Genomic DNA, 26,282 nt, shown 5'->3' with positions numbered 1-26,282 from the left:
TAATAAAAATTATTTTGAAATCATTCAGGACCATGACTGTACAGTGATTCTGAGCCGTGCTGTTTCATCAGAAAAGTTGTGTTGAGCGTTTACACCGGGGGTCGCTGTTCTTCCTGTGTCAAACTCGACAATAGTGACATCCTCACAGAGCATCAATGGGTGTCTGGTAGCTTCTTTCATTGCGTTGGTTGGTTCCTGGAAAATACTGCTTCGCACCCTTATTGACCCTCATACCGCTTTGCCTACCACTGGAACAGCTGCATGAAGCCAGTCACACACACAAAGAGAATACAGGAAGTAATGCTATACCTTCAAATTAAAGGACAATACAACACTATTGAACGGAAAGGACAAGAACTGGAAATATTACAGCAGCAAGTTTAACTGAGAACACTCAACTGATCGATACAAATTTAATTAAAAGTGAGTAAACAGCTTCAAAATGCAAATTTAATTTAAATGATATTGTCCCTCAATTGGGGCTTTATTTTGAAATATGCAAGTGGATGTGACATTTTTCACATTAGCTGCCTTTACACCAATGTCACGGTACAAAACATACTGTGCATACCTTCCAGCTTCGCGATTATCCAATTACTCCGACTGCTTCTCCGGAACAGTTTTTTAAAACGATCCTGAAATATGGAGGATTTACAGTGAAGTAACAGTTATTTCACACGCTGGAGACTTTTCCTGCCACTCTTCCCCCCTGGACACTTGGGCACTCCTTGTTTTTGTGCTCTGGATGTGGATCAAAACCAGCAGGGATCCCAGCAGTCCTCCCCTGGTGGTTTGGTAAGTTGGTACTTTGTGTGATGTGCATGATCGATTCTTGTTTGTTCCTGTTGAAAACGCCAGTGTCTCTTGTTCTGGGCTTCACATTCTTGTGTGACTTGTTCTGGCAGCTCAGACTCTCTTATAAAATAAACCCCTGGAAACCATGAAAGATGGTTATATGCTGATTTAACAACAGAAAAACTCAAAGTAACAACCGTGTAAACACGAGCAATTGTAGCACACACAGGCCGCATAGGAAGAGTCCTCAGTATTACCAGTAATACGTGTAAACTAATCCTTAATCAAATCAGTCGAATCACTTCGTTTTGTATTACAGTTTCATTTTGTTGTTCAGTCGTGAATTGTTGATTTGTGAAAATGATTAGATTATCAATAGGCAATAACAGCCCTGAAGGAAGACAATAGAATGTATGATAGCAGGGGTTAAACTGTCATGTCAGGGAGCAATCACACACAGGCACAAAACAACGAAGCTTGCTTAGTTATAGAGGCATTTGAAATAAGTTCAAGAGATTCATCTGTTTTTTTCATGTTTCATGTCAAAGTTAAGGAATTCTGCCTGAAATCCCAAATAATTGAAAACAATCAGTCAAAAAAGCAAAAAATTAAATATTTGAATGGAGCCAAACAGGACAACTGTAACTGATTATTTTTTCAAACTGAGACATAAGGATTTTTAGGACAATGCTAAAGGACACGGTCTAAACATATTATCAGGAATATTTGAAATATGTTTCAAATGGGATGATTGATTTCTGATAATTAAAGCCAGTTATTGGCTGTAATTATTCCCCTTTTTTGCCTCAGTGTGTAGGAAATGGCAACTGCTCTCAGTGGCCGAAACCCTGGTGGACGTGGTCCTAACCGAAGTAAGGGTCGGATTTTAGGCATCATTGATGCCATTCAGGATGCAGTTGGGCCACCGAAACAAGCAGCTGCGGACCGGCGGACTGTGGAGAAAACCTGGAAGCTCATGGATAAAGTTGTAAGTTTAGAGCGATGAACCTGTCAGGCCTGTATGCTAGATGGTAGTAGGCACAGTCCTGTTGTAGATGCACATGGAGAGGTGAAAATTGTAATTATGCACATGTGTTCCCTGCTTATATTTGTATTTGTATTTGTATTTAATTAATTTAAGCATTTGTTTGGTACCCTCTAGTGTTACATAAATATCTTTGCTTGCACATGTTTATCAAACTCTTATGAAAACTCATTGATGATGTCCCCGGGAACAGCAGAGGACTTATGAACAATGTTCATGTAGCTTTGTGTCTCCTTTCCATAAAAGTAATGAAGTGATTTGCATAATTATTAGTTATTATTTTATATTATTATTATTATTATTATTATTATTGAGCTCACTGGTGTCTTGCAGTTTGCCTTTCAGGTTCCATCATATTAACATCTGATCCTGCTGTGTTGTAGTGTCAAATGTTAGCTCACATTTTGTAATGTGGTAAACACAGCTGAATGTTGCAGCATCAAGCAAACATTCATCGATGGGTTTCTTTGCCACAGGTCCGGCTGTGCCAAAACCCCAGACTCCAGCTGAAGAACAGTCCACCATACATACTGGACATCCTACCTGATGCCTACCAGCACCTGCGGCTCATACTGGGCAAATATGAAGAGAACCAGAGACTCACACATCTCAGTGAGAATGAGTACTTTAAAATCTACATTGATAGCCTTATGAAGAAATCCAAACGGGCCATCCAGCTCTTCAAAGAGGGAAAGGAGAGAATGTATGAGGAGCAGTCACAGGACAGGTAAGAGAAAATATTTATCTAGATTTTTTTTTTTTTACCTTTTCTCTTTTTTACTTAATGGAGGCTTTTGGGATGATGATAGAGGGTGACTGTGCTCATAGTGTACAGAAGGTAAACAGAGGACATTTCACTACAACACCGCTTTTAATGCAATGATAACCCTGTGATCCTGTCCAGGCTTGATGGGCGAAAGGCAGTTAAATGGACAATATGACAGAAGTGTTATATTTTACATTTTTGCTGATTACTGAAGTGAAATCTTCTTGGTTGCAACATCTATGAGGTTCCACTCTGTTCAGGTCCCCAGTTCTAAGCCTGTGTGCAGATTTGTGTTGGTCAGAAGCATAATGTAGTTGCGGCAGGATGGCATGCATTTGTCACTGGCCTTTTAGAATAATGTAAGAGGCAGGATGTGAGCTGTGTCTGGCATCACTGCACTCACTTTCTTACTAACTGAGGCAAGACAAGAGATGACAGAATTGTCCTGGTGCTCACACTTATTCTTTTTAATTTGGTACATTGTTGATATGAAATATGTTTTTGTGAATGCTTCATTTCACTAAAGCTAAATGAAGCTGCATTTGGTCTATAGTTCAGCTTTGATGTGCATCATCTTACAGCATGAACCAACCTCCCACACCATCAGTTAAATCCACAATTTGCTCATCTGTTTCATTAAATTTCAGAGCTGAAATTGTGAGGTGATGACAAAACCTAGTTGTCATAAGCAACAAAAAAACTTAGTTCTAGAGTCCTCTATATCTTAATTAAATTGTAAGTTAGTGATCTTGAAAAATCCGCTAATAATTACTTATTGCTAATTACTGGTAAGATACACCAAAATGATCTTGACTTGTCAATGCACAGGCTGGTTTGATCTTAGCCATGACAGTGTTTTGACAGGATATAATAACTGAACATGCATGGTGATCGTGATCCTGAGTGGGAAGTGTGCCCCTTTTCACCAGGGTTGCAGGAAGGACACTCAACAGTTCAGTCATCTCCAAGGTCCAATTTGCAAGCTGTGACATACCGTATGCAGATTTTGGTTAGTGGCTTGTCATCTTTACTTAAATCAGCTCACTGTGATTGTGATGTGTTAGACAGGAGTCTGACTGACTTAGATTACAGAGAGTGGGAGGTGGAGATGGAACAGTTAAAAAGAGGAGAGTTCAAGGGAGACGAGAAAGCGGAGGCACATCCAGCAGACAGTAAATGTTGCAGTTGTTTTTTAGTTCTGTGTACAGTAGATGATGATGCTGCTGCCTTTTATCATACAATGCATTTTACCGAAAATGTATTTCATACTCAGATGTCACATTACTGTAGTACTGTGGAGCAGTGGACGTAAACACAATGATATAGTGTTCTGCAAAAACAGTGAAGAAAGTGGACTCTGCCTCACTATGAACCACTGTATGTTTTGGATCTTTTTTTTCATACTGTGTCCAAAAAAGGAGAAAGAAGCAAACATATAACTTATTTCTATGATTTATTTAAGATAAGAGCTTGAAATAATTTAGGGTGTGAAAGGCTCCAGTGATACTCAGCAGCTCTCTCTACCATGTGTAGAGCAGAGGGAAAATCCCCACGCACTTTACATCCTGTTCATAAATTTCCTCTCTGGTTGAGCCCTCAAATAGTCGCCCAGAAGAGTTTTTGATACGTGCAAATTCACATCTTCAGTTTTTCTTTCTCAAACCTAAGTTCTTTCTTGTTGCCTCAATCATTAATTGTCACTTGCCACAAAGCACTGAACAGATTCTGCCTGTGTTGTCTTAATCTGTCAAACATCATTAACAGTGTTCACAGTAATCTCTACTCACAGTCAGAGGGAAAAAATGAAATGTTAAGAATTTTATGTTTTTAAAAGTTGAACCACTTGATTAGTCGTTCGGTACATTGTTATTTACCAGTTTTTAGTATCAGTAGTTAGATTATACAGTATTTCATTGTTCAACCTCTGCTCAAGAATTATTACGTCCCCTACTGCCAACATAGCGTCTTTCATGGACTGAATTCTTTTAGATAAGTAGTTGTGAACACGTCATTAGTTGAGAGGGAAGGTCCTCAGCACGTCTCCCTACTCCCTGCTCATCCCTCCTGCTGAAATGAAGTTTAAACCACTGGAAGCAACTTCAGCTCATCACTGAATGTTGACTTTGATTTCTCTGATTTAATTTTTATTAAAAGAAAGTTACAAACGCGGTATAGTATCCAATCGATGTGGACACATTATTGCATGACTGGCAAAAATAATATTTTATGACTGTGAGGAATTGATTTCATTATTGACTGATGTTACTGCTTTTTTAGCATTTACTTTTGTGTCATGAGGATGAGCTGTTACACTGAGCAGGTGTTGCTGGTTGCCATGAGCATCGTCTGATAAAGGAGATTGAGTGAGAGGTGTTTAAGTGTTTTAAGCAGCTTCTCTTGTCTCTGCTTTGATCCACCCTCACAGACATTGTTACTGGTCATATTCAAGACTGTTGTGTGGCTGATTTTGGAATGAGTGGGGGAGGGGGGTGTCCTAGTGAACAGGGAGACTGTACTTCAAACAAAGGTCTGGTTTTCAAACAGCGAAGTGTGACTGGCTCCAGGACTTCACAGTGAATACACCAACAGTAATTTTTCAGGAAATTTAAATTTACATATAAATTATCGCAGTGGAATTTTACTTTTTCAATTCTACGTACCAGCAATTGTTAGATGTGATTTGAGGCACAGGATAATTCACTTTTCAAAACAAAACAAAATAATGCAGTTGAAGAAGAAGAAGAAGAAGAAAAACAACAAAACTGTTCTCACCCCCACAACACGTAACATTGGCAATAGAATAATGACTATATTCGCAATAAATTCCATTTCGCTCTGCTACCTTTCATAGAAGTCTAATCTCTAGGTAACCGAAGCCCACAGAAAACACAGTTTGGCTTTTTCTCAAATAGACCTGGGCACAGACATGGAAAAGGCCCCAAACACACCCAGACTGAAAGAAACAAAAAGCAGCTACATAATGAAAAAAATGCAGCTGCTTGTTTTTGTAGTTGTTTAGTTGTTTTCAGTGACATTTTGCACCGGTGACCCTGATCGCTGGGGTCCTGGGTTTGTGTCCATTGGACTTGTTCAGTGATCCTCCCTCGCTTGTTCATTTTTGATCAAAGTGACCTTCACTAAATTATTAAAGAAAACTTGTGTGTAATAAGTGGAAATTCTGTAAAAAGACACTTGCTTGATTAACTATGATCACCACCAAAATCTGACATCTGATGCCCATGCATCACACCCCATACCCCTGGCCCTGTCACCCTGCTATATTGTCCCAGTCTCGACATCTGATCACCTCCTCCCCATCCCCCTGCATCTTTCTATTCCACATGCTGAGCAAGGCAGGGATGTGATAGGAATATTAATTAGGAAATTAAAGGAAAGAAGAAAATCGCAAACAGCTGGTCTTGTAAGGGAGTTAAAGACAGGAACCTTATGTTTATACTTTAAATGTTCATGTCTCTTCAAGCTAATTGTCTTTGACCCTGAGGTTACATTTGCTACTTAAACCTAAAACAATTGCCTTTGTTGCCACTTTTGAATCAAAATGAGAGCCCTTAACGTGAGTCTGCAGGCTGTTATATTTGATTAAGTTTTTTCAAGATCCTTTTTTAACCAAGTTTTTACTTTCTAGAACAAACCTTTGGCACAGCGAAACCTTGGCAATGACTGAACTCCTACTCTCTGCATTAGTGTGACAGGAGTGATCAGTGTATAAGACAGAGTTTTTGTTGAGGGTAGGAGAACTCGTCACTGTTCAGTCTGTCATACATGTTAGCAGTTAATGGTCTACACGGCGGATATGGTTATTTAGTCAGCCAGATTACTCTGTTCTGTAATGAAAACTCTGCTCAGGAGAAAGTCCTGCAATCACAGCATAAAATGACATTGACAAACACAAGAGCTGTGGCTTTCATAACTCACTACTGCAAAGGATCAGTTCACTGCACGAGATGTTATTTTGCTGAGGCTGAACTGTAGAACATGCTTCCTAAAGTGATTGTCTCTAAATCAGAGGGATTAAAAGTGCATTTCTTTTGCCAGGAAGCATAGTGTTGCGGATAAAAGACAGTCTGACCTCCCTCCCTCCTCAGTCCATTTACTCACCCACCCCCTTCTGATTGTGAGTAACCCCTGACTCATGGTGCAGTGACATATTGAAGACTACAACTTTTCGCTGTGACCAATAGTGATGATGATGACAGCAGGGTTTCACGAAAAAGGTCTTTTCGAAGCAGCATATTTGTACTGCAGGTTTACGGAAGACCCCGTCACTTACAGGAATTGCATTGTGTAGGGAAATGTGCAACATACAGAACTAGAGTAGACTGAATAACATCTTTTTTTTTTAGCAAACAACCAGGTTGTGATTTGCTGTCTCTGGAAGTACCAAGTTGCAGTGCAGCTTAGTGTAACTGCCAGTTTATCTTTTTTTTTTTATTATTTCAGAGAGGATGTATTTTACATGGCAAATTTTCATAATTAGAAGTTTAGCCACTGTGGGATTGACAGTGGTTTTGAGTGGCAGTATACTAAACCTCATCAAAGTCATCATTTTGAATTATTCATCAGAAAATATATTTAGAAGTCAAAAAGATATTTAGATGAGTGAAAAGATTTTTTGTTAAGATAAGACTGTGAATAAAGGTATGAAGTATTTACTGTTAGGCTGAAATGGAACATTTCTGTTTGCGACGTAAAATGTATCAGGTGAGAAACCTGTGCAGCTGTGTTTCTAATGTTTCAGTTTAGTTGGACTCCATTATAGAGTTAATGACACTACTGAATTTTTTTCTTAACTCTGAATGCCTGACTCCTGTTACAGGCTGTAGGCAGATGGAATGAAGTGATGTGGTTGAATGACTGAGCTGAAAGCACAGGAAGCATTTCCTGGTGAATAATCTCACCACATTTCACACTTTTCTTCAGCGAGGACGTTCCAGCAGTACTAACGTTGTAAATTTTGACTTCTTTTTCTGTCTTTCATGGTTGTGGATGAAGAACTTAAAATTTTCAGAAAACTCACTTTCCTTTAATTCTATTTTATAGGACTCAGTCCTTAGTAGACAAATAAACATTTCTTTGATCTGTAAAATCAAAATATATAATCTTTAATCTGGAATGTACTTGATGTCAGTTCTGTGGAATGATCTTGTACACGTCCTCGCATGTTGGCACGTCACAGTGAGCAGTCGTGCTTTGAAGTGATGATGTCACAAATTCCCATGAAAGGTGTTGAAGGCCTGAGTCTGGCTGAGATGAGTAAGCCTCTAGAAAATAAAACCATCTGGGGAGGAAGTGGAGCACCAGAGTAGGAAGCCAGAGTGCTTCAATCAGGAACCAAGAGACTCAGAACACAGAACATGCGGAAAGTGTGTGTGGTGGGAAGAGGGGGTTTAAGGGTCGTTGCTAGGCTTACTCACTGCGCTCTGGCTAAGGTTTTGTCTCAATCTGCTGACACGCGTTGTATGGAATAGACACAGAGGAGCATTTCCTCTGACTCAACACACCAGGACCCACAATTCCCATCAAAATGTTGATGTTACAACCCATGAGAACCCAGTAGTCATGACTACTGTGATTGAGAGGCATAGTAGCTGGTGTGATCCCATCTCATGATAGTCTGTAGGTTTACACAAACACACACACACACACACACACACACACACACACTCACACACAGACAGATTCACAAGGTGAAAAACACACTGGCTGGTAAATATTTCACAAACTCACTCATGACATTTACTTAACTTTTTACAAATACAACCTGAATCACCTCTCACTTACACACACCCACACACACACACACACACACACACACACACACAGATTCACAAGGTGAAAAACACACTGGCTGGTAAATATTTCACAAACTCACTCATGACATTTACTTAACTTTTTACAAATACAACCTGAATCGCCTCTCGCACACACACACGTGTCTACATGGGTTGATCCTCCCAAAGCTCAGACATGTAGGTTAGCTGTGTAGCTTATGTCAAACTGGATTTTCACAGCCAATATATTATATATAATATTGATATTTATTGATATTTAGGAGTTTAAAAAAACGCTAATGATCATTCGACTGTCATTTTTTCAACATAAACAATTGTGATATTGATGCCTTACATTTGTTTTGGTTTTAAAGAACTGTACATACTGGGTGTGACATTTTAAAGTAAGTCACTGCTCTCTAGTGTATAAACTATCTATGGTGACAATGTTTCTGAATTATCTCAAACCTAGTTTGGACATTAAGTGCAGGACTGTGACACAAGAGGCCAGGGTTCAGATACCTGTCTGTGGTTTAAAAACTAGGACTTTAGTTAAGGCTAGGGGAAGATGGTGGTTTTGATTAAATGTAAATAAAGAGTTCATGTGTGAAGTCACTCTGAACCTGTTCTGTTTTAAACCAGACCAGGATCTTTCTCTAACCTGAACCCAGAGCTGTGAGAGTCTGAATAGAACCATGAAACAGTTTAAAAAGTATGGCGTCACTAAATAGATGTTGTGCTGTGAGATCAGATATTTCAGCACAAAACAAACACGTTGTCTGTGAACATTTTACTGATACGTCCAGTATCACATGTAAATGAACAACCTTTCCTCATTGTGTTGATAGAAAATTTCTTATATAAAAGCAAAAGGCACTCCTCTCTATGCGTCTCATTCAGTTGATCTCACGGCAGCTGACGCAGACATCAGTGAGCCTCTATGATAATTTAACAATACAGTTGAAATCACAGCACAGTCTTTGTTTTTAACTCATGTGTACAGGGATTTTGTCACACGACATCATGGTTATAAAATCAGGATTTCAGCGGCAGCAGAGCAACAGCTTGGAAGTGACTTGTGATTAACATGAAGTCTTAAAGGACCATGTTTCAGTCACCGTTTCATACTTGTTCTGTTGTCTGACAACAAAAACTGAAAAACATGTAAATGAGAACAGCTTTATTGTGAATTAAGCTGTATTAATATATACTGTATATGTGAGCACAGAGAGGAGGAGAGAAGAACGGATGAAGAGCTAAAACCAGCTGATACAAGGTGTTTACAGCAGTTCCAAAACAGTTTTCAACCACTTCCTCAATTTCACATATTGACCGTACATGGTCCAGACATGTACTAGGTCTTGTTGTGTTTTACACATAGAATCAGAGGCTTTCAAAGACATGATAAAGTGTCTATATTAGGCTCTATTAAAAAAGAGTGGATTTGAAGCTGGGCTTCTCCCAGACGGTCTTCTATTGTATGTTCCTTTCTCCAGAGAGAGGGAGGAGAAATCCCCACCGATCCATTGTAGTCAGAGTGTCTGAGTCAACATGGATGGGCCAAGAAAGGAAATCTTCATGAACTCAAACTCTTTTGGTTCTGTATTTTCAGGCCTCAGCTATTTATTTTTTTTTTGTTGTTTCAAATGAATTGCTTTTAAGAGATTTTTTTTCTCTCTTCTGTCTCTCTCTCTCTCTGTCTTAATGGACATGTTCTGTAGCTCTGCTCAGGGCAAATGATTTGTCTAAATAATTGATGCTAATAACAATCTCTAGAAACAATTAAATCAGCGACTCTGCTGTCTGCGTACCCACCTCCTCCCATTTTTCTTCCATCTTTCTGCTTTAACCCTCAGTGTGTTTTCACTCATCCGCCTCTCCCACAACCCCCTCCTCCCCCTCATCGCAGTTCCCCACCAGCCCCCTGCCCTGCCTTTGTCAGTGTGGCAGCAGCTGCAGCAGCATGTAGAGGATCTGATAGACATCTCATCTGATAGCCCCTTTTATAAAGCCATTACAGTCTCTCATGGCCACTCTGCTCTCACTGTATCTCTGCTGTCAGCTGCACAAACACACCCAAACACACAAGACTGGCCCCTCCTGACTGTATTGGATCAAAGCCTGTAGCTTGTATTCAGGTCTAAACCTTGTAGTAAGGGCTCCTTTACCCCCTGCTCCAAAGCCCTCATCCCACAGTTTTGACCTTTAACCTCCAGGCCTCATATTAAGCACATTGAATCCCATACAGCCTCTGAATTTCAGGTGGGTGATGATTTAACATACAATATTTTGTATTGATTTATGGAGCTGTCTATCCTAATGGTGATAAGAGTAGAACTTGAGAACATCTGAAAATTTGTCCTTAGTGGTTCTCAAAATTGAACAAATTCCAGTAAATTAAACATGAAACGGAAACATCATGAAACTGACAGATTAATATATTTTTTTGTAGGTCTCCAAAAAAACATTTATAGTATATTTTTATGATACATGTATCACTGTCAATTAAAGACCCCCTCTGATGAAAATCAACTTTTTAACTTTGTAAACATGTTCAAATGGTGTTTTTTTTATATAATAATAATACAAGACATATCATGGCTGAGTATTTCCACCTTGAACCAGTCTCATAAAAACAGATTCAGACAGCCAGGGTTTTATACGTCACAAACCAATCCTGTCAACTTGTGGGGATGGGGGCGGGGCAAAATTAACCTGAAACCCTTTCAGTTCAGAGAGTGAGAGTTTGCATTAGCACAACCACTAACACTGTGTGACTGCCAGTTACAGGCTAATGAGCTAACAAACAACCTAAACAAATAAAAGATGCTAACTATGCTAACCGTTCTGATACGTCTTCTAGTTGTCGATATTGGACACAACAGACTCCTCATCTGAGTCTGGGTCTGACTGAGGCTCAAACATATGGCCGAGTCTCTCTGATGTTTCCTCCTCTAACCATTTTGACGCTCTCTGCTTTTTCACCTGTCAACCTAGCGCAAGCAGCAGTGGTGGGCGGGGCACAAGGACTGATCCAGATTTTCTCAGTGAGGAAGTGAGCGTGCATTTGCTTGCAATTCCAGTTTTCCATTTTTTTTTTTCACTTTTAATGTGGGGAAAACCATGTTAAACATAATATAGCATATAAGCATAGCAGAGAAATTTTTTTTATTTTTTATTTTAAAACATGTCAAGAGAAGAACTTTAACTGCCAGATCATTACTTTTCTCTCATGGTGGCCTTAACATTTTAGAAGGAACTGTTCAGTGTCACAGTTGTCTAGAAGAACAACAGTTTGTGACAGAGGATAGTCAATTGTTCAGGTGACAGGAAACCAGTAGGAACAGAGATAGTGAGCGGTTAAACAGCTCCAGTGCAGGTGTCACCACAACAGTGTGACACCACATAGGTCAGAGTGAGCAAGTTCGTGTCTTTGTTTTTGATTTTACTTTATTCCAGAAGAGGCTGAATCTGACTTTTTTTGTGAAAATTTTGGTGGAGACCTGTTTGGTCTGGATTCATTTAGTTTTCATTCTGTCAACGAGTTGGTTGTATACGCACATAAAGGCTATCAAAGGACTCTGCTTACTGTAGCCCGTGTACAGCAGCCCTGATGAATGTCCTGGCTTTCCTGGGACTTTTGTCAAGTGAGGCAGATTAGACAACCAGTCAAATGGCATAGGGCACGGTAAAGACACATGAGCAAGACCATCTAACCAAACGTTGTGAAATGTTACTGCAGAGGACTAAAAACACTTTGTGTACAGTGACATGCTAGAAAAAATGTATCTGTTTCATTATTGGTGAGTAGTGCAAAAATTGCAAATGCATTATACAGCTCAGACTGCATACGGCCTTTCGTCTGGGTGTTTCGAAGCTGAGCCCTCTTCCGTCAAGAGGCTGGAAATTGTGTAAGAATCTGCAGCCTTTCACTCTACATCCAAATGAGAGAGAGTAAGTTTTTTGGCTGCTCTTCAGTTGCTAACAGGCCTAATGGTGACTGGAAGAGCATGAAATTACTGAGATGGGCTTGGCTTTGTTGTTGTAAGCGCGCACGCACATAAACACACACACACACTTATACATTCACACACAAACACAGTGAATGCAACTACCAAGGCACAGAACAATGATTCTCACTTATTCCACTTTAACCTGTTGTTCCTCTCTTCACTTTAGTCTATTCCCTGCTCTGCCAGTGCCACTCACTGACTCACTCTGGATTGTTTGGTTTCTTGATCAGTGTAGTATGAGGAAAACACAGCTGGTGTTTGAATGTATTTTCTAAATACCTTTCTAAATACCTTCTTGCAGTCACAATCATTGATTGAGTTGTACCATTGCCAGCTACAGTATGCTGTGTACATCACATGCAAACTGTGCATGCATGCTCAATGACAAAAAGTATGCAGCATCTGCTATCTTAAATAATAAATAATTTGACCCAAACAGCATCGAGATTGATACAAGTCTGCTATCAGTAGAAGAATACTTTGCAATGATAAATAAATCATGCCTGTCTCACTGAGTAACTGGGCACTGCATGATGCCAGAATACAGTCAGAAATTGTGTAGATACATTTGTCTCTCACATTCAAACAAGTTGTTGTAAATAGCTTGTCCTTTCCCTGGGGTTGTGTCTTTTCAGATACATCAGGAATGCCTGGAGGGAATTTCATTACAAATGTCCACTTATGAGTATATGAGTCTGGACAGACATAGATATAAACTGCAACTACAAACTGCTTGACCATTTTGACTAGTTGGAGGCATACATCATTCTAGTTCAGTGTTGTTTTTAACAGTTTTAGATTTGTACTTGATTGATTGACTTCTACTTCAAGATTTCTACTTTGCATGTACGCTTTGCAGCTTACTACTTTCAGCTGCTCTTTTCATGTGAGATACAGAAAATACACTTGTTCCACTGAAGCTTGTGTCTTTTCCCAAAACTCACTAATTAATCTTCAGTTTAATTGATCATTATGTGGAATCAGTTCTCGCAAACCAGAAGGACTGGAACTTCACCTCACTGCATGTGGGCTTCAGTTTATGTGGTTGTGCTTCATCAATTGGCACTTCACTGTAGCAAAACAACATCAAACACAGACACAGGCACTCTTCCATCATCACAGACGATATTTGCAGTAGCACAAAAGTAACTGGCAATGAATTTGTACCTGCTGGATGTGATGGTGTGAAAACTGCTTATTGTCTCAGTTTAACAGGAAATTAAACCCAGGAAGTGTCGTTAGCACATGCACTTCAACAGTGCAGCTCTGCTGACTATCAAATAATTCTTGTGTTTCTTAAAAATTTTATTGTATTATTGAGCCTTTGTTACAGAAAGTGGGAACATGAAATGAAACTGCAAAAATGCATTTTACATGTGCACTGATTTTTAAAGATGAGGCTGCATTATTCAGTTTTTTCATTAGCAAACAAATGATGTGAAAAGACCAAACCCATTGTGTTAATCCAGCCCTCAGTTTTCTAACGTGTGTATGTGTGTGTGTGTGTGTGTGTGCATGCGTGAGTGCATGCGTGTGTGTGTGTATTCCCTCCTCGTACACTAGTGCAGTTTGTATAACATTACATACATGACACATCAACTGTCTTAGTGTGGAGAAGCAGGGTAATGCTGACAAATGGTGAGCAGTGATGTGACTGTATGAGAAGTAGACAGATTAAGGTAATGAACACACACCTGTTCAAGCTGAAGTAAATGTCTGATCATTAGCTCACTTTCTTATCTAGTAAGTCTGTGCTTTGCATGTACAGTGTCAGTTTGCTTCAGCAGTGACTGTATGTAGAGGAACTTCTGTAGCACAAGCTTTAGATCAAGTATATCGCTGCTCTATGGAGTAAAAACAGTCTGAGTCAATGATAGAGTGAGTCTGTCATTCACAGAAGCTGTTTGTTTGTATTACAGTCAGTTAGACTGTAACACATTGAACACTATTTATTGAATACAGCATTTTGATTTAATAACTGAAAATTTTTATTTAAAAATTTAACAATAATTAACATTTATTGAATATACATAATGTGTGGTAATGTTATGATAAACTGATGTTATGATATGAGCTCATTTGATTCAGGTCTGTTCATTTTGTACACTGTGTGAGATTTCAAGGCCAAGATTAGACAAATCAAATCTTACATGTGAGTTCTGAGCTGTGAGGTTAAACTCTCTATTTCTCTCTGTGGCACTGCTCTACTCTGTTGCATATTATATAGACCGATTGGACATGGAATGGAAAATTACTTTCGAAAAACATTTACCTCATAAAGTGGTGTACAAAGTGAAAATTAGATAAATCCTCTATCATCTTTAATTTTACTCAATAGCTGTGTTTTCTTCACAGCAATCATTGTTTTTCATAAGACATGGTTTAAAAAAGAAATGTCACCTATTTCAAGAATTCATGCGTCATGTTCTGTAAGACTAACCCTAACCCACACATCATGTAACAGATGTGATATATGGTGTGTGATTGAGCACAGACACTTGTCAACTGACAGTTTTACATTTAAGATATTTTTTTGTTTTTATGATTTATTTTTCTAGACTTTTGAGAAATGAAGCACTTTGAACATTTTGTCGGATGTTTTCCGTTTCTTTAGATTTGCTTCCATAAATTACAGATTATTATAATAATATCTTTTCCATGATATTATGTGTATTGTGCCAAAAAAGCATCGGAAAGATCTGCTCTCATGTCCCAGTTCCAGTAAACAAAATATACAAATACACTGAGAGGTTCTGGTGGTCAAATAATCTCCATATGGTGTCTGTCGAGCATTTGAGGCTATAATGGTGCACCAACTGTTTCCACCTCTGCAGGAGGAACCTGACCAAGCTGTCTCTGATCTTCAGTCACATGCTGGCTGAAATCAAAGCCATCTTCCCTGGGGGACAGTTCCAGGGCGACACTTTCAGGATCACCAAAGCTGATGCTGCTGACTTCTGGAGGAGATTTTTTGGAGAAAAGTAAGTTTCACCTCATATTGGCTTTTTCTTTTGCAGCTCTCGGCTTATGCTTTAGTTTTTCTTTTATGATTTCATGCTGTGATAAGGCGAAACCGCTGTCACTGTATTTGGATGTTTCCTGTTTTTTTCATCTCCAGGATCCAGTATCTGTTTATTGATGGTTCAAACATTTACATGCTGCTTCTCCATATAATGACATTAGGGAGATGCTTGGATGTTGGACACACTCACACACACACACGTACAGACATGCTATGAAGGGTAAAAAGGTTGATGGATGAATAGACCAGGTACATACACTTGTGTGATTATGTGTGTACGTATGAGTGTGTGTGATTAGTCCAAGTCAGTCATACAGACACATGTGTGACTCTTAACTCTCATTATGTGCATGCAATGCAATAGCATTAAAGGCATATATTATTATTCTGCATACTTATTATGTGTGAATGCTGAATGAAACAATCCCACTATATGTTGTTGTCAGGTCGAAAAACAAACATTCCATTTATTAGTGTTAAAAAGCCAATATGAGGTATTGCTATTCAAATCTTTATTATTATATCAAAACGTCTGGCTTTTTCTGTAGATTATCGGATGTATTCAACTTTTTGATATTATTTATAATTTTTGAAATATTAAGCTTTTTATGAATTTTTTTTTTTACCATTCAAATGAATGGAGACCATGTTCAAATCCTTGAAATCTTCAGGCTCTTTACACTTTAACTACTTCAGCATACTTTCAGCTACAGACTTCATTCAACCTTTAAACTATAGAGAAGCCTTTCAGCTGTTAAACTTGTATTCAAATTTTTGATATCTTGAATTATCACGGTTTTAGTTTTAAGCTTTTTTCTGATCATTTTTGAGTTTATAACGGGTGTGTATTGCACGGAATGTTCGAGGCTAGAGTGGATGACATCATCGCTTGAGTGGGAGAAACTCTAGAACTCCTCTGAAAAAATTCTGTTTAACTTGTCCTTACGGCCACATATTTCAATCTACACACATCATGGCTTCCTCATTAGTAGTAAAATTTGTCCTGTTTCATTCAATGTGTCTCCCTTAGCAGAGACTTACAGAATTTGAACATAAGCCTCAAAACGATGGGAGTCCCCTCCACCTCTCCCATTAACTGCAATACAAATTCAGGCGCTGATTTACCCAAAAATGCAGAAGTGACAATTTTCTGTAACTCACTCCTTTGTCCACATTTTTGGCTCTAGAAACACCAAAACCAGATATGCTGTGCACGAAGATCTTGTGCCAGTCATGGTCCGCTCATGGTTCTGATAGGAGTTACCGTTTTTTCATTTTTAATCATATTTTTAATATTAATATTTTTTAAAGTTATGATAGCCAATAAATTAATAGACAACTGAAGAGCCAACATTATGGTGTCCAGCTTGTTGGAGGAAAAACGGTCCAGGTCCGGGCCAGAGACTAAGTCTAGACCTCTTCACCAACACTTAACTTTCTACAAAACCTTTACTGGAGTCAAAAAAAGATTAAAAAAAGAGGTCACTGGAGGTGATCAGAGTCCAATGCAATAGAATTTATTCTTTCATAAGAATAAAAGCGAGATCAGATCCAGATCCGAACTGAAGACAGAGGGCCTGTGCACAATCATATATAGTTATTTCTTGGGTCAGGCCTCGCTACGGCTGCTACTCCAACACCACTGCTCCCAGGGCCTTCAGACCATTTTTTTTTATTCCCTCCAGGTTCCATTCTGTAACAATCTTACTTCAGTAAAAGCTGGTTCACTTACAAATCTAACCTCAGTTGTGTGTATAGCTATTCCATTGGATTATGTAAGTTTAATATTCAGTATATTTATAATGCTTAGTATATTTTAGTGAAAATTTACTACAACATTTCCCCTCTTTGGGACTAACTAGTCACACATTCACACATTATCCAGTGAAGCCATTGCTAGGGTACAACAAACAGTTGACAAGTGACAATAGCAGTCATCAAGACAATGGTCCATACATAATAACAGGTTCAAACATAAGTATATAAAGGATTGCAAATGGATCCCGTATTATCATTCTTACTTATAACATAACCTCACACATCGTGACATAGTTAAGGGTTATGCAGTAGGCTTGTTTCTAATTAAACACATTTAGCAAACTTGGATAATTGAAATTGTCATTGAAATTGTCTACACTCCCGGATCTGACTCGATACACATCACAGCAAACGGTTATATGGGATCCAAAGAGAATCAAAGAGAATATGAGTTTAACATCCAGTGCAAATTCAAAGATATGCATAATACTCAGTGTGTACTTCTTCAAACATAATACTCTTTTGTGCTAACTAATCTATTGTTATAGTGTGGTGTGTTGTTCGTGTGTGTATATGTGAGAGTCCGTGACATTATATAGTCCACGGTGATTGGTGTGTTGTATGATCCACAGTTCACTGTGGCTGGGTGTTGGGACGCATTCCGATTCCTCGTAGGCGTTGGTAGTACTCAGTGACGTCATTACAGACTCTCAGGCAGTGAGTAAGATCCTTTTTCTCAAGAGCCACTTCTTCCAGTTGTTTTTGAATCTGGTTATAATGCTGGCGCTTATTTCTCCGGTACCATTTGGTAGCACATTGCTTCAGTGCCTTTCTCCTCATACAGCATGTCCTGAGGCATATCCTCCTTGGGCTGGTACAGTGTATCCGGTGGTAGTCGGGTGTTGGGCCATCTATCCTGGTTCTATTGGTCCTGGGGCTGTTGGTCTTGGCAAGATAGGACCTATTCCTGAGGGGCCTGGTGCCCATTCCTGCAGAACTGGATCTGTGCCCGAGGAGCCTTCTGCTACGACTCATCTTCGACTTTTAAGGTCTTAGACATATCCTCTGCTGCTGCTCCGGAATGGCAGCTTCCCTCTCTTCTGTGGCACCTTTCATCTGTTGGAAGATAACTTTATGGATATGTTAGATACTGTACATAACTGGTTAATTCTTATCCTAACTGTTCAATCGGAGGTCCCTCATACGGGCCTCTAAGATATGGCACAGACATTGGTCTCCCTGTGCACATTTCATGAGGTGTTAGGTGTGTTAGTTTGTTAGTCTGTGATCTCATAGACATTAGTGCCAGTGGTAAAGCCTCCATCCAATTAAGTTTACCATTGCTGTCTGCCATTATTTTTGCCAATTTTGCTTTTAAGTACCATTAGCTCGTTCTACTGCTCCCTGTGACTGAGGATGATATACACACCCAAACTTCTGCTTTATCCCTAGCATCTTTAATGTTATCTTAATTGCTTGTGGTACAAAATGTGGTCCATTGTCTGAGCTGATAGTATTTGGCAAAGAAAGCTGTGGAAAAACCTCTGCACAAAAAGTTGGCCACTGATTTATAGTCTGGTTGCATCGTTGGTGTTGCTTCAATCCACCTACTAAATCTATCAACCATCTGGTTGCGGAATATTCACAATCGGTGTCGAAAAAGCTTTCCTTGTGTTATATTGTGCACACACTTCACATTCATGCAATGTTCTATCAACTGTGGCTGCCAGAAATGGAGACCACCAAACTGCTTGGAGGCATTTGATAACCTCCTCCCTTGCCCAATGGTTAGAACCATGCGCATTCCTTATAGCAAAATGCAACAATGAAACAGGCAACACAAAATGACCATGAGAACTTCTCCACAAACCCTTTTGAGGACCATCTTGTATGACCTTGTCTGTATTAGAGAAGATAGAGTTGTTAGAGGTTCAGTACCTTCAGCTACCAACAGCTACCAAGCTTCTTTATACAGATCATCACGTGCTCACATGAGGGTGTCTGTTGTTTGGACATGAAATTCAAATATCCCCAGAACACTATCAAGCAGCGGAAGATAAGGATATATGGGAGCCAAAGTGATTAAAGGAGGTGTGTCAGCATCAGCGGAATTGGTGATAAATCAACCTAACTCCGTCAGGCCCTGAATTGTGGGATTCCTTGATTCCTTCTATACAATGCTGCTTCAGTGGGTATTGTTTTCTATATGGCAACATAGCTCCTGGTTTACGCTTAATATGTATAGGTTGCGCTACTTTAATCCTACCTACATCAGTCTTGTGTTATGACCACACTGCTTGTGCCACTTGTTCTAACAGGATTTTATGTTCTGGTGTCAATGGCATAAGTGTAGGTGTTCTTATCTTTACTATGACCTTTTCTGCTGTCCCTTCATCACATGCTCTTAATAATATTGCGATGTATGGTTGTCCTGGAGAAATGTGAATGTACTTATTCTTTGTAGGTTTCCACTCTTGTATTTATAATGCTGCATTTACCATTGGACCAAGTTCATGTGATTCATGTCCTTTTGTCACTAACAGTGTGATATGTGGGGTGGAGTTGCAAACTTGGAACCTGACTTGTAATTCAGGTGGTCATAGTAGCAGCTGCTCCTTGTGGTCCTATACAGTGCTGTGAAAAAGTATTTGCCCCCTTACAGATTTCTTTGATTTCATGTTTCAGATCATCGGACAAATTTTAATATAAGACAAAGATAACCTGAGAAAATACAAAATGCAGTTTTTAAATGATGATTTCATTAACTATGGGGAAAAAGCTATCCAAACCAACCTAGCCCTATGTGAAAAAGTAATTGCTCCCCTTGTTAAATCATGAATTAACTGTGATTAACCACATTTTTGGAAAGCTGAGTTCAATTTCACTAGCTCCACCCAGGCCTGATTACTGCCAGACCTGTAGAATCAAGAAATCACTTATAATCACTAATAGAACCTGTCTGACAACATGAAGTAAGCTAAAAGAAAGCAACACATCATGCCCCGATCCAAAGCAATTCAAGAACAGATGATAAACAAAGTCATTGACATCTATCAGTCTGGAAAGGGTTATAAAGCCATTTCTAAGGCTTTGGGACTCCAGCGAACCACAGTGAGAGCCATTATCCACAAATGGAGAAAACATGGAACAGTGGTGAACCTTCCCAGGAGTGGCCAGCCTACAAAATTACTCCAAGAGCACATTGACAACTCATCCAGGAGAACACAAAAGAACCCAGAACAACATCTAAAGCACTGCAGGCTTCACTTGCCTCAGTTAAGGTCAGTGTTCATGATTCAACAGTAAGAGAGAGACTGGGCAGGCTGGTTTTGGATAGCTTTTTTTCCTTAATAAATGAAATTATCATTTAAAAACTGCATTTTGTATTTTCTCAGGTTATCTTTGTCTGATATTAAAATTTGTTTGATGATCTGAAACATGTAAGTGTGACAAAAAAGCAAAAACAAAAGAAATCTGTAAGGGGGCAAATACTTTTTCACAGCATTGTATACACATCTTAGCTATGGTTTTTTATTTATCCGTTCTTCCCAGCATTCCTCATAATCTTTATTTTTTTGTTGTTCATCGTACAGAAGAGTGCAATGAGTTGGCAGTTGTGGTTCATCAGCATCTCCTAACTGAGCTTGTGCCCATGGTTTCCATGTTTTCCACTCTTGGAGCAGTTGAGATTGTGGCATCAGTCTGAGCCAGTACACTGTGGGCTGTACTAGGTTGATTGCTTCCTGTTGTGTTAGTAATGGCATTATTCCAGGTGGTGGATCTTCAGGGAAATCTACATAGAGGCCATAATGTGTGCACATGATGTTTGCTTTTAAAGGGCAAAAAAGGTCTCTCCCTAGGAGATTGACAGGTATGTTGTCTGAATATAGCAGAGGTGCAACTATAGTTTTTCCTGCTATTAGCATTGGAACCAGCTGAGTTAGGGGTATCACTTGAATTTTCCCAGAGAAGCCTACATTCTTGATTGATGAGTTGGAGAGGGGGAGTTTTGAGCAGGTCTTTCCATTACATGAATATGTGGCTCCTGTGTCAATCATGAAAGAATATTTTTTATTTTATATCATTACTGTTATGGTGGGCTCATCCTGTGGTTGTGATGAAACAACTGGTGACACTGATTCCCCCTCAGGCTCCTCTGGGCCCTCATAGCCATTCTGCATCAGAGCCAATACATGGGTTTGTTGGACAGTTTCTTCTGTGATGACCTGGCTGGTGACATCCCCAACATATATTATCATTGGCCTGAGCTTGATTTTGCTCTGGGTTAGACTGTCTCTGAGACCTCAGCTGATACTTTCTTCTATCATTTCTATCTCCCTCTGACCTTTATTCACCGTCTTAGGATGTATCTCCCTTAGACTCATCATCCTCAGTTTCTGTCATTATTTCTTCTTGTTTGTCTTTAACTCTTCCGCTTTTATTCAGGCGTGTCTTTATTTTCCCTCTGTCACTTGCTTGTTCATTACATGTCACTGTAAATTTCCCATGCAGCTCGCCTTTTACTTTCTGTTTTTCTTTTTTCATCTGTTGGTCTCGCCACTGGGAATTGTCCTACTCCAGGCTTTCTGTTGGGAGAATATGGTGGTGGTCTGCCAGGCCATGGTGGGGCAGTCGGCTGCTGTTCTTGTTTTTTAATTTTTTCCTTTTCACTCCTCTCCTTCTGTTTTTTTCCATCTGTCATTTGTGTATGTGTCTTCATGAGTAGGTGTATATCTGTAACTTTCCTGTTTAAACCACTGCAGCACCTTTCTCTCTCTGGCTCACTTGCCTTCTCTCTTATTGCTTGTATCTTTTGCGTTATAATGTTTTATGTTGGCTTCCACTTCATTGCAGTAGGCTTCTCTGAAGGTGCCCTCTTTTAGCCACTGTAGTTTTCCTGAAGTGCGTTTATGCCATTTTTTCATACACAATTGGATCTGTTTTTCATGTTCTGGGTGTTGATTTATCACCAATTCCACTGGTGCTGACACACCTCCTTTAATCACTTTGGCTCCCATATATCCTTATCTTCCGCTGCTTGATAGTGTTCTGGGGATATTTGAATTTCTGTATTCGATTCATGTGACACACTTCGTCATTCGTATTTAAAGGTGCTATACAAATGAACTATTATTATTATTATCATTATTATTATTATTATTATTATTATTATTATCATATAGTATAACTTCCAGTCTCTATCTTGTCTTCTCCTTGGGCTTTAACAGTGTATTAGAATTGCTAGCCTTCAACTTCACTCCCCTGGGAATGACGGTGATATACAGCCGTGAACTTACTGCTACCCTGCTCTGCCTGCCAACTCCCTCTAGCACTCCTAGCGTTTGGACTTGAGAGATACTGTCTACTGCGCTGATTGCCTCACCGCTGCTCTTGCACTCACGTTAACAGTCACCACGGTCTACCACCTGCCTGTCACTCCCCCTGCACTCTGGGAAATTCCTTTTACATTTATGTTGGATCTAACAAGCTTCGTGATATGCCACAGATTTTGATTTATTTGCTGTTTGTTATGCCACTGCTCTAAGCCCTCTTCATCTCCGCTCCAACCAGAAATGCATTATATCTTTATTCTCTATATCTTTATATCTCTCCTACTTTTATTTTGTTCTAAAGTAAATTAACAGCATATCTTATTATTACTATCTCCCTCATTCGTCTTTATTAGTTTCCCCTTAGGATAAGAACAGTTTAGCAACAACCACAATTTAAATCACTTCTAAACACTGTTTTATTATTTACACAGTTACTAGTTTATCTATCCTTAGCAGTATTAACACTAATATACATTTTCTGGCCAGTGCATGCAATAACTCTCTTGCTTTCCCTTGGCGGTGCATGCGAGCTCTTAGTCTCTCTCAGACTTTTTAGCTGTCTACCCATTCGGCCTCCGTCTTCTCTGGAGTGTCGCAGCTCACAGCTGCGCCACTACAGAATGATCGGATATTACCCGCAGAGGCTACGCCAGCGTTACTCTTTCTCAGTCACTACACTACTTCTCATCAGTCGGGCTGCAGTCTTTTCTATTCTAAGAGGGCTGCAGTCTTTCCTTTTCTATGAACAAACCACACTATTCTCATATGTGCGTCTGCATGAGGCTGCTATTCACCCTGCTTCACGGCTTATCTCGTTCAGAGGCCTGTCGTGATCACCACATCAACCCCCCACGAAACACTAGACAGGTTGTAAACCAGCATACAATACACACATTCAGCAGCAGTTGGTCAAACTCATTCACTCTTTCCGCTCCATGATGAGACATAGCACATATATTACGTTGAAGACACACATAAAACACATTTGCATTCAACTCTGTTCACCAGTGACTTTAATCCATTCACTATTTTAGTAATGTTAGTTTTGGTGACTGTAATTCAATTCTAACACTTTTCCATGCTTTATTTCTCATTTATTTTTCAATAATTTTGACTAGGTTCTTTAGAGATGAGGCATTCTGATTTACCTCACCTGGGCAGAGACCTGCACTCAAACACAATCAGAATTTGCAGAAATTAAAAAGGCTCTGCTTACCTCTGAGTTTTTGTGGCCACTGATGGTCTGAGATGCATGCTGATCCTCCCAGGCTGGTTCTCAGGTTTCTGTCTCTCTTTGCTGGCTCGCCAATTTATGTGGGAGGAAAAAAGGTCCAGGTTTGGACCAGAGACTAGGTCTAGACCTCTTCACCAACAACTAACTTTCTACAAAACTGCACTTTTACTGGAGTCACAAAGATTTAAAAAAAAAAAGAAGTCACTGGAGATGATCAGAGTCCAATGCAATAGAATTTATTTTTCACAAGAATAAATGTGAGATCAGATCCAGATCCGAACTGAAGACAGAGGGCCTGTGCACAATCATATATAGTTATTTCTTAGGTGGGTTCTCCACCTATTTTCTAAAGTGAACCTATCACCGCCTTGGGAGCAATAATGTTCAGCCCTATGTGGAATTCCCCAAACTAGGCCTGCCAGGGCAGCGTAGTTGGACCAGGTGTCCGGAAGCCCCTCGTCCACCCTATCTAAGACTCCTGTGCCAAGGTGTGTAGTATGACCAAGTATCCAAGAGCCTCTCCACCAGCCTAAACCTAAGGCCCTCGTCTATCCTCAATCTGGGCCTTGCTACGGCTGCTACTCCAACTTTTTACTTTATTCCCTCCAGGTTCCATTCTGTAACAATCTTACTTCAGTAAAAGCTGGTTCACTTACAAATCTAACATCAGTTGTGAGTATAGCTATTCCATTGGATTATGTAAATTTAATATTCAGTATATTTATAATGCATAGTATATTTTTGTGAAAATTTACTACAACAATCTAATGAGGAAGAGCTCAGACCCAACATTTGGTGCCCCATCTGAGGCTAAGTACTGTTGGCAAATATTCATAGTTGTGCAATATTAAATTCATAATTTGGCCAATACCGCAAAGGTTATGGTCCACCACAGGAGTAAACGTCCAGGTGTACTTACAAACAAGTGCACTGTGGTGAGAATTGGTTTAATAAATTTAGCTGAAGCAATAGTAAACATCCTCCAGTTATTAATAGCTAACACAAGCTTTAGTAGCACAGTAAGAGTTTGCTATTGTTGCTAACAATTCCAGTTGATCTAAGAACCTCATTTCAGCATTTGAAGTATTCAATGCTATCTAGTCAAGCTGTCAGAATTGGCTGTTAATTCAAGTGCTCCTCCCTTTAATTTAGACACAGCGTGCCATTGGCCTTGTGTAATACAGAGAGCTTGTACCTGGCTGTTACTGCCAAGCATTTCAGCCTGAGTCAACTTGAAGAGATAATCCTGTAGCGTTAACGCCATATTTTAGAATTTACTCTCATTGAAATGGGGCACCAGTCCTCTGGGAGGACAAGAATGAATTACTTCATTGCCAAATTTATCAATCTCATATCGGAAGCCATGACCTTTCGATTCAATGGATTTCCAGTCTCTGCCTCACAAGAATATTTAACAGGACAACAACTGGGTGTAAATAAAGGAGTTTATTAACTAAACTACTATCTACAGAGTAAATGCAAGGTGTAATAATCATAAAGATGAAAATAATAAGTTTCAGAAATAAAATACAATATATAAAGTATAAAGTCAACAGAGTTATGACTTTTGACACTTGACAATTTCACTGTCACAGTGTTTTTTAGATCAATAACAAAACTAACATTATACATTTATGTAATTTTTTTGGCATTTTTGGCTTTTATTGTGATAGGGTCAACGAGCGAGAGACAGGAAAGTTAAGAAAGATACAGGGGATGACATGCAGCAAAGGGCTTGAGTTGGATGAACCCAGGCCACTGCAGTAAGGACTTAGCCTAAACGGTATGCGCTCTACTAAGTGAGCCACCGGGACGCCCCATTTATGTTCAATTTGTTGCATTGAATCAGAAGTATTTGGTGTGAGGGTTTTTTGTCTGTGTTTGTGTTATCTGACCTTGATCATCATAAAAATCATAAAATGAAAACAACAACAGTAACATGCTGTGCAGGGTTCAGGTTTAGCAGTTGAAATACATCATTTTTAGTGCAACAGTACAAACGAATCTCTCTGCACGTACCCCTGTATGTTGCTGCTAAGTATTATTGCATTTTAGCTTTGTACTGTTACTGTGATAGAAGCTTTAATCATGTCAGGAAGTGGGATACATCAGTGTTTGAGTGTAAAGGCAACTGAGGCTGTTGATCACAGTCATATTTGAGGATTTGACATTTGGCAGAAATGATATCACCAACAGATACTTTTGTTTATCATGACCAATGAATTCAAGGGCAAATTTCTTTAGTGAGGCTCTTCATTCCTCCTCAGTTTGTACCACCTGACTTCCCCATCACTTTAATATACTCTCTAAGCCTTTTTCTGTACTTTTTATTCTTTTGTGTAATCTGAAGCCATAGCAGCTGCATGAGCCGAACAGAAGTTCAGGCTTATCTATGCATGTTCACACATGAGCTGTGAATTTTGTGTTTATTGTGCATTTTTCTCTTGTACTGAGTCTCCTTCGTTGCATTTGTAAAATGTACTTTTACATCAAAGAAGATGCATTGTTTGATGAAACAATACAA

The 26,282-nt window shown here is 39.3% G+C and overlaps 1 protein-coding gene across 1 annotated transcript in view; it reads left to right on the top strand.

The window, feature by feature from the left end:
• The first annotated feature begins 716 nt into the window (after window positions 1-716).
• cblb (Cbl proto-oncogene B) overlaps window positions 717-26,282 on the top strand; it is a 53,998-nt gene continuing 28,432 nt past the window's right edge. Inside the window, exons 1-4 of the mRNA XM_022745776.1 lie at window positions 717-795; window positions 1,606-1,783; window positions 2,317-2,567; window positions 15,246-15,392. Of these exons, the coding sequence (XP_022601497.1) occupies window positions 1,616-1,783; window positions 2,317-2,567; window positions 15,246-15,392 (566 nt within the window). The 5' untranslated portion in view covers window positions 717-795; window positions 1,606-1,615. The remainder of the gene's footprint in view (window positions 796-1,605; window positions 1,784-2,316; window positions 2,568-15,245; window positions 15,393-26,282) is intronic.

The sequence above is a fragment of the Seriola dumerili genome, unplaced genomic scaffold, assembly GCF_002260705.1.
Source record: "Seriola dumerili isolate Sdu_G_001 unplaced genomic scaffold, Sdu_1.0 BDQW01000091.1, whole genome shotgun sequence".
NCBI classification, from domain to species: Eukaryota; Metazoa; Chordata; class Actinopteri; order Carangiformes; family Carangidae; genus Seriola; species Seriola dumerili.
The sequence above is the reverse complement of the archived record's forward strand: the minus strand, read 5'-3'. Positions and strand labels throughout refer to the sequence as shown.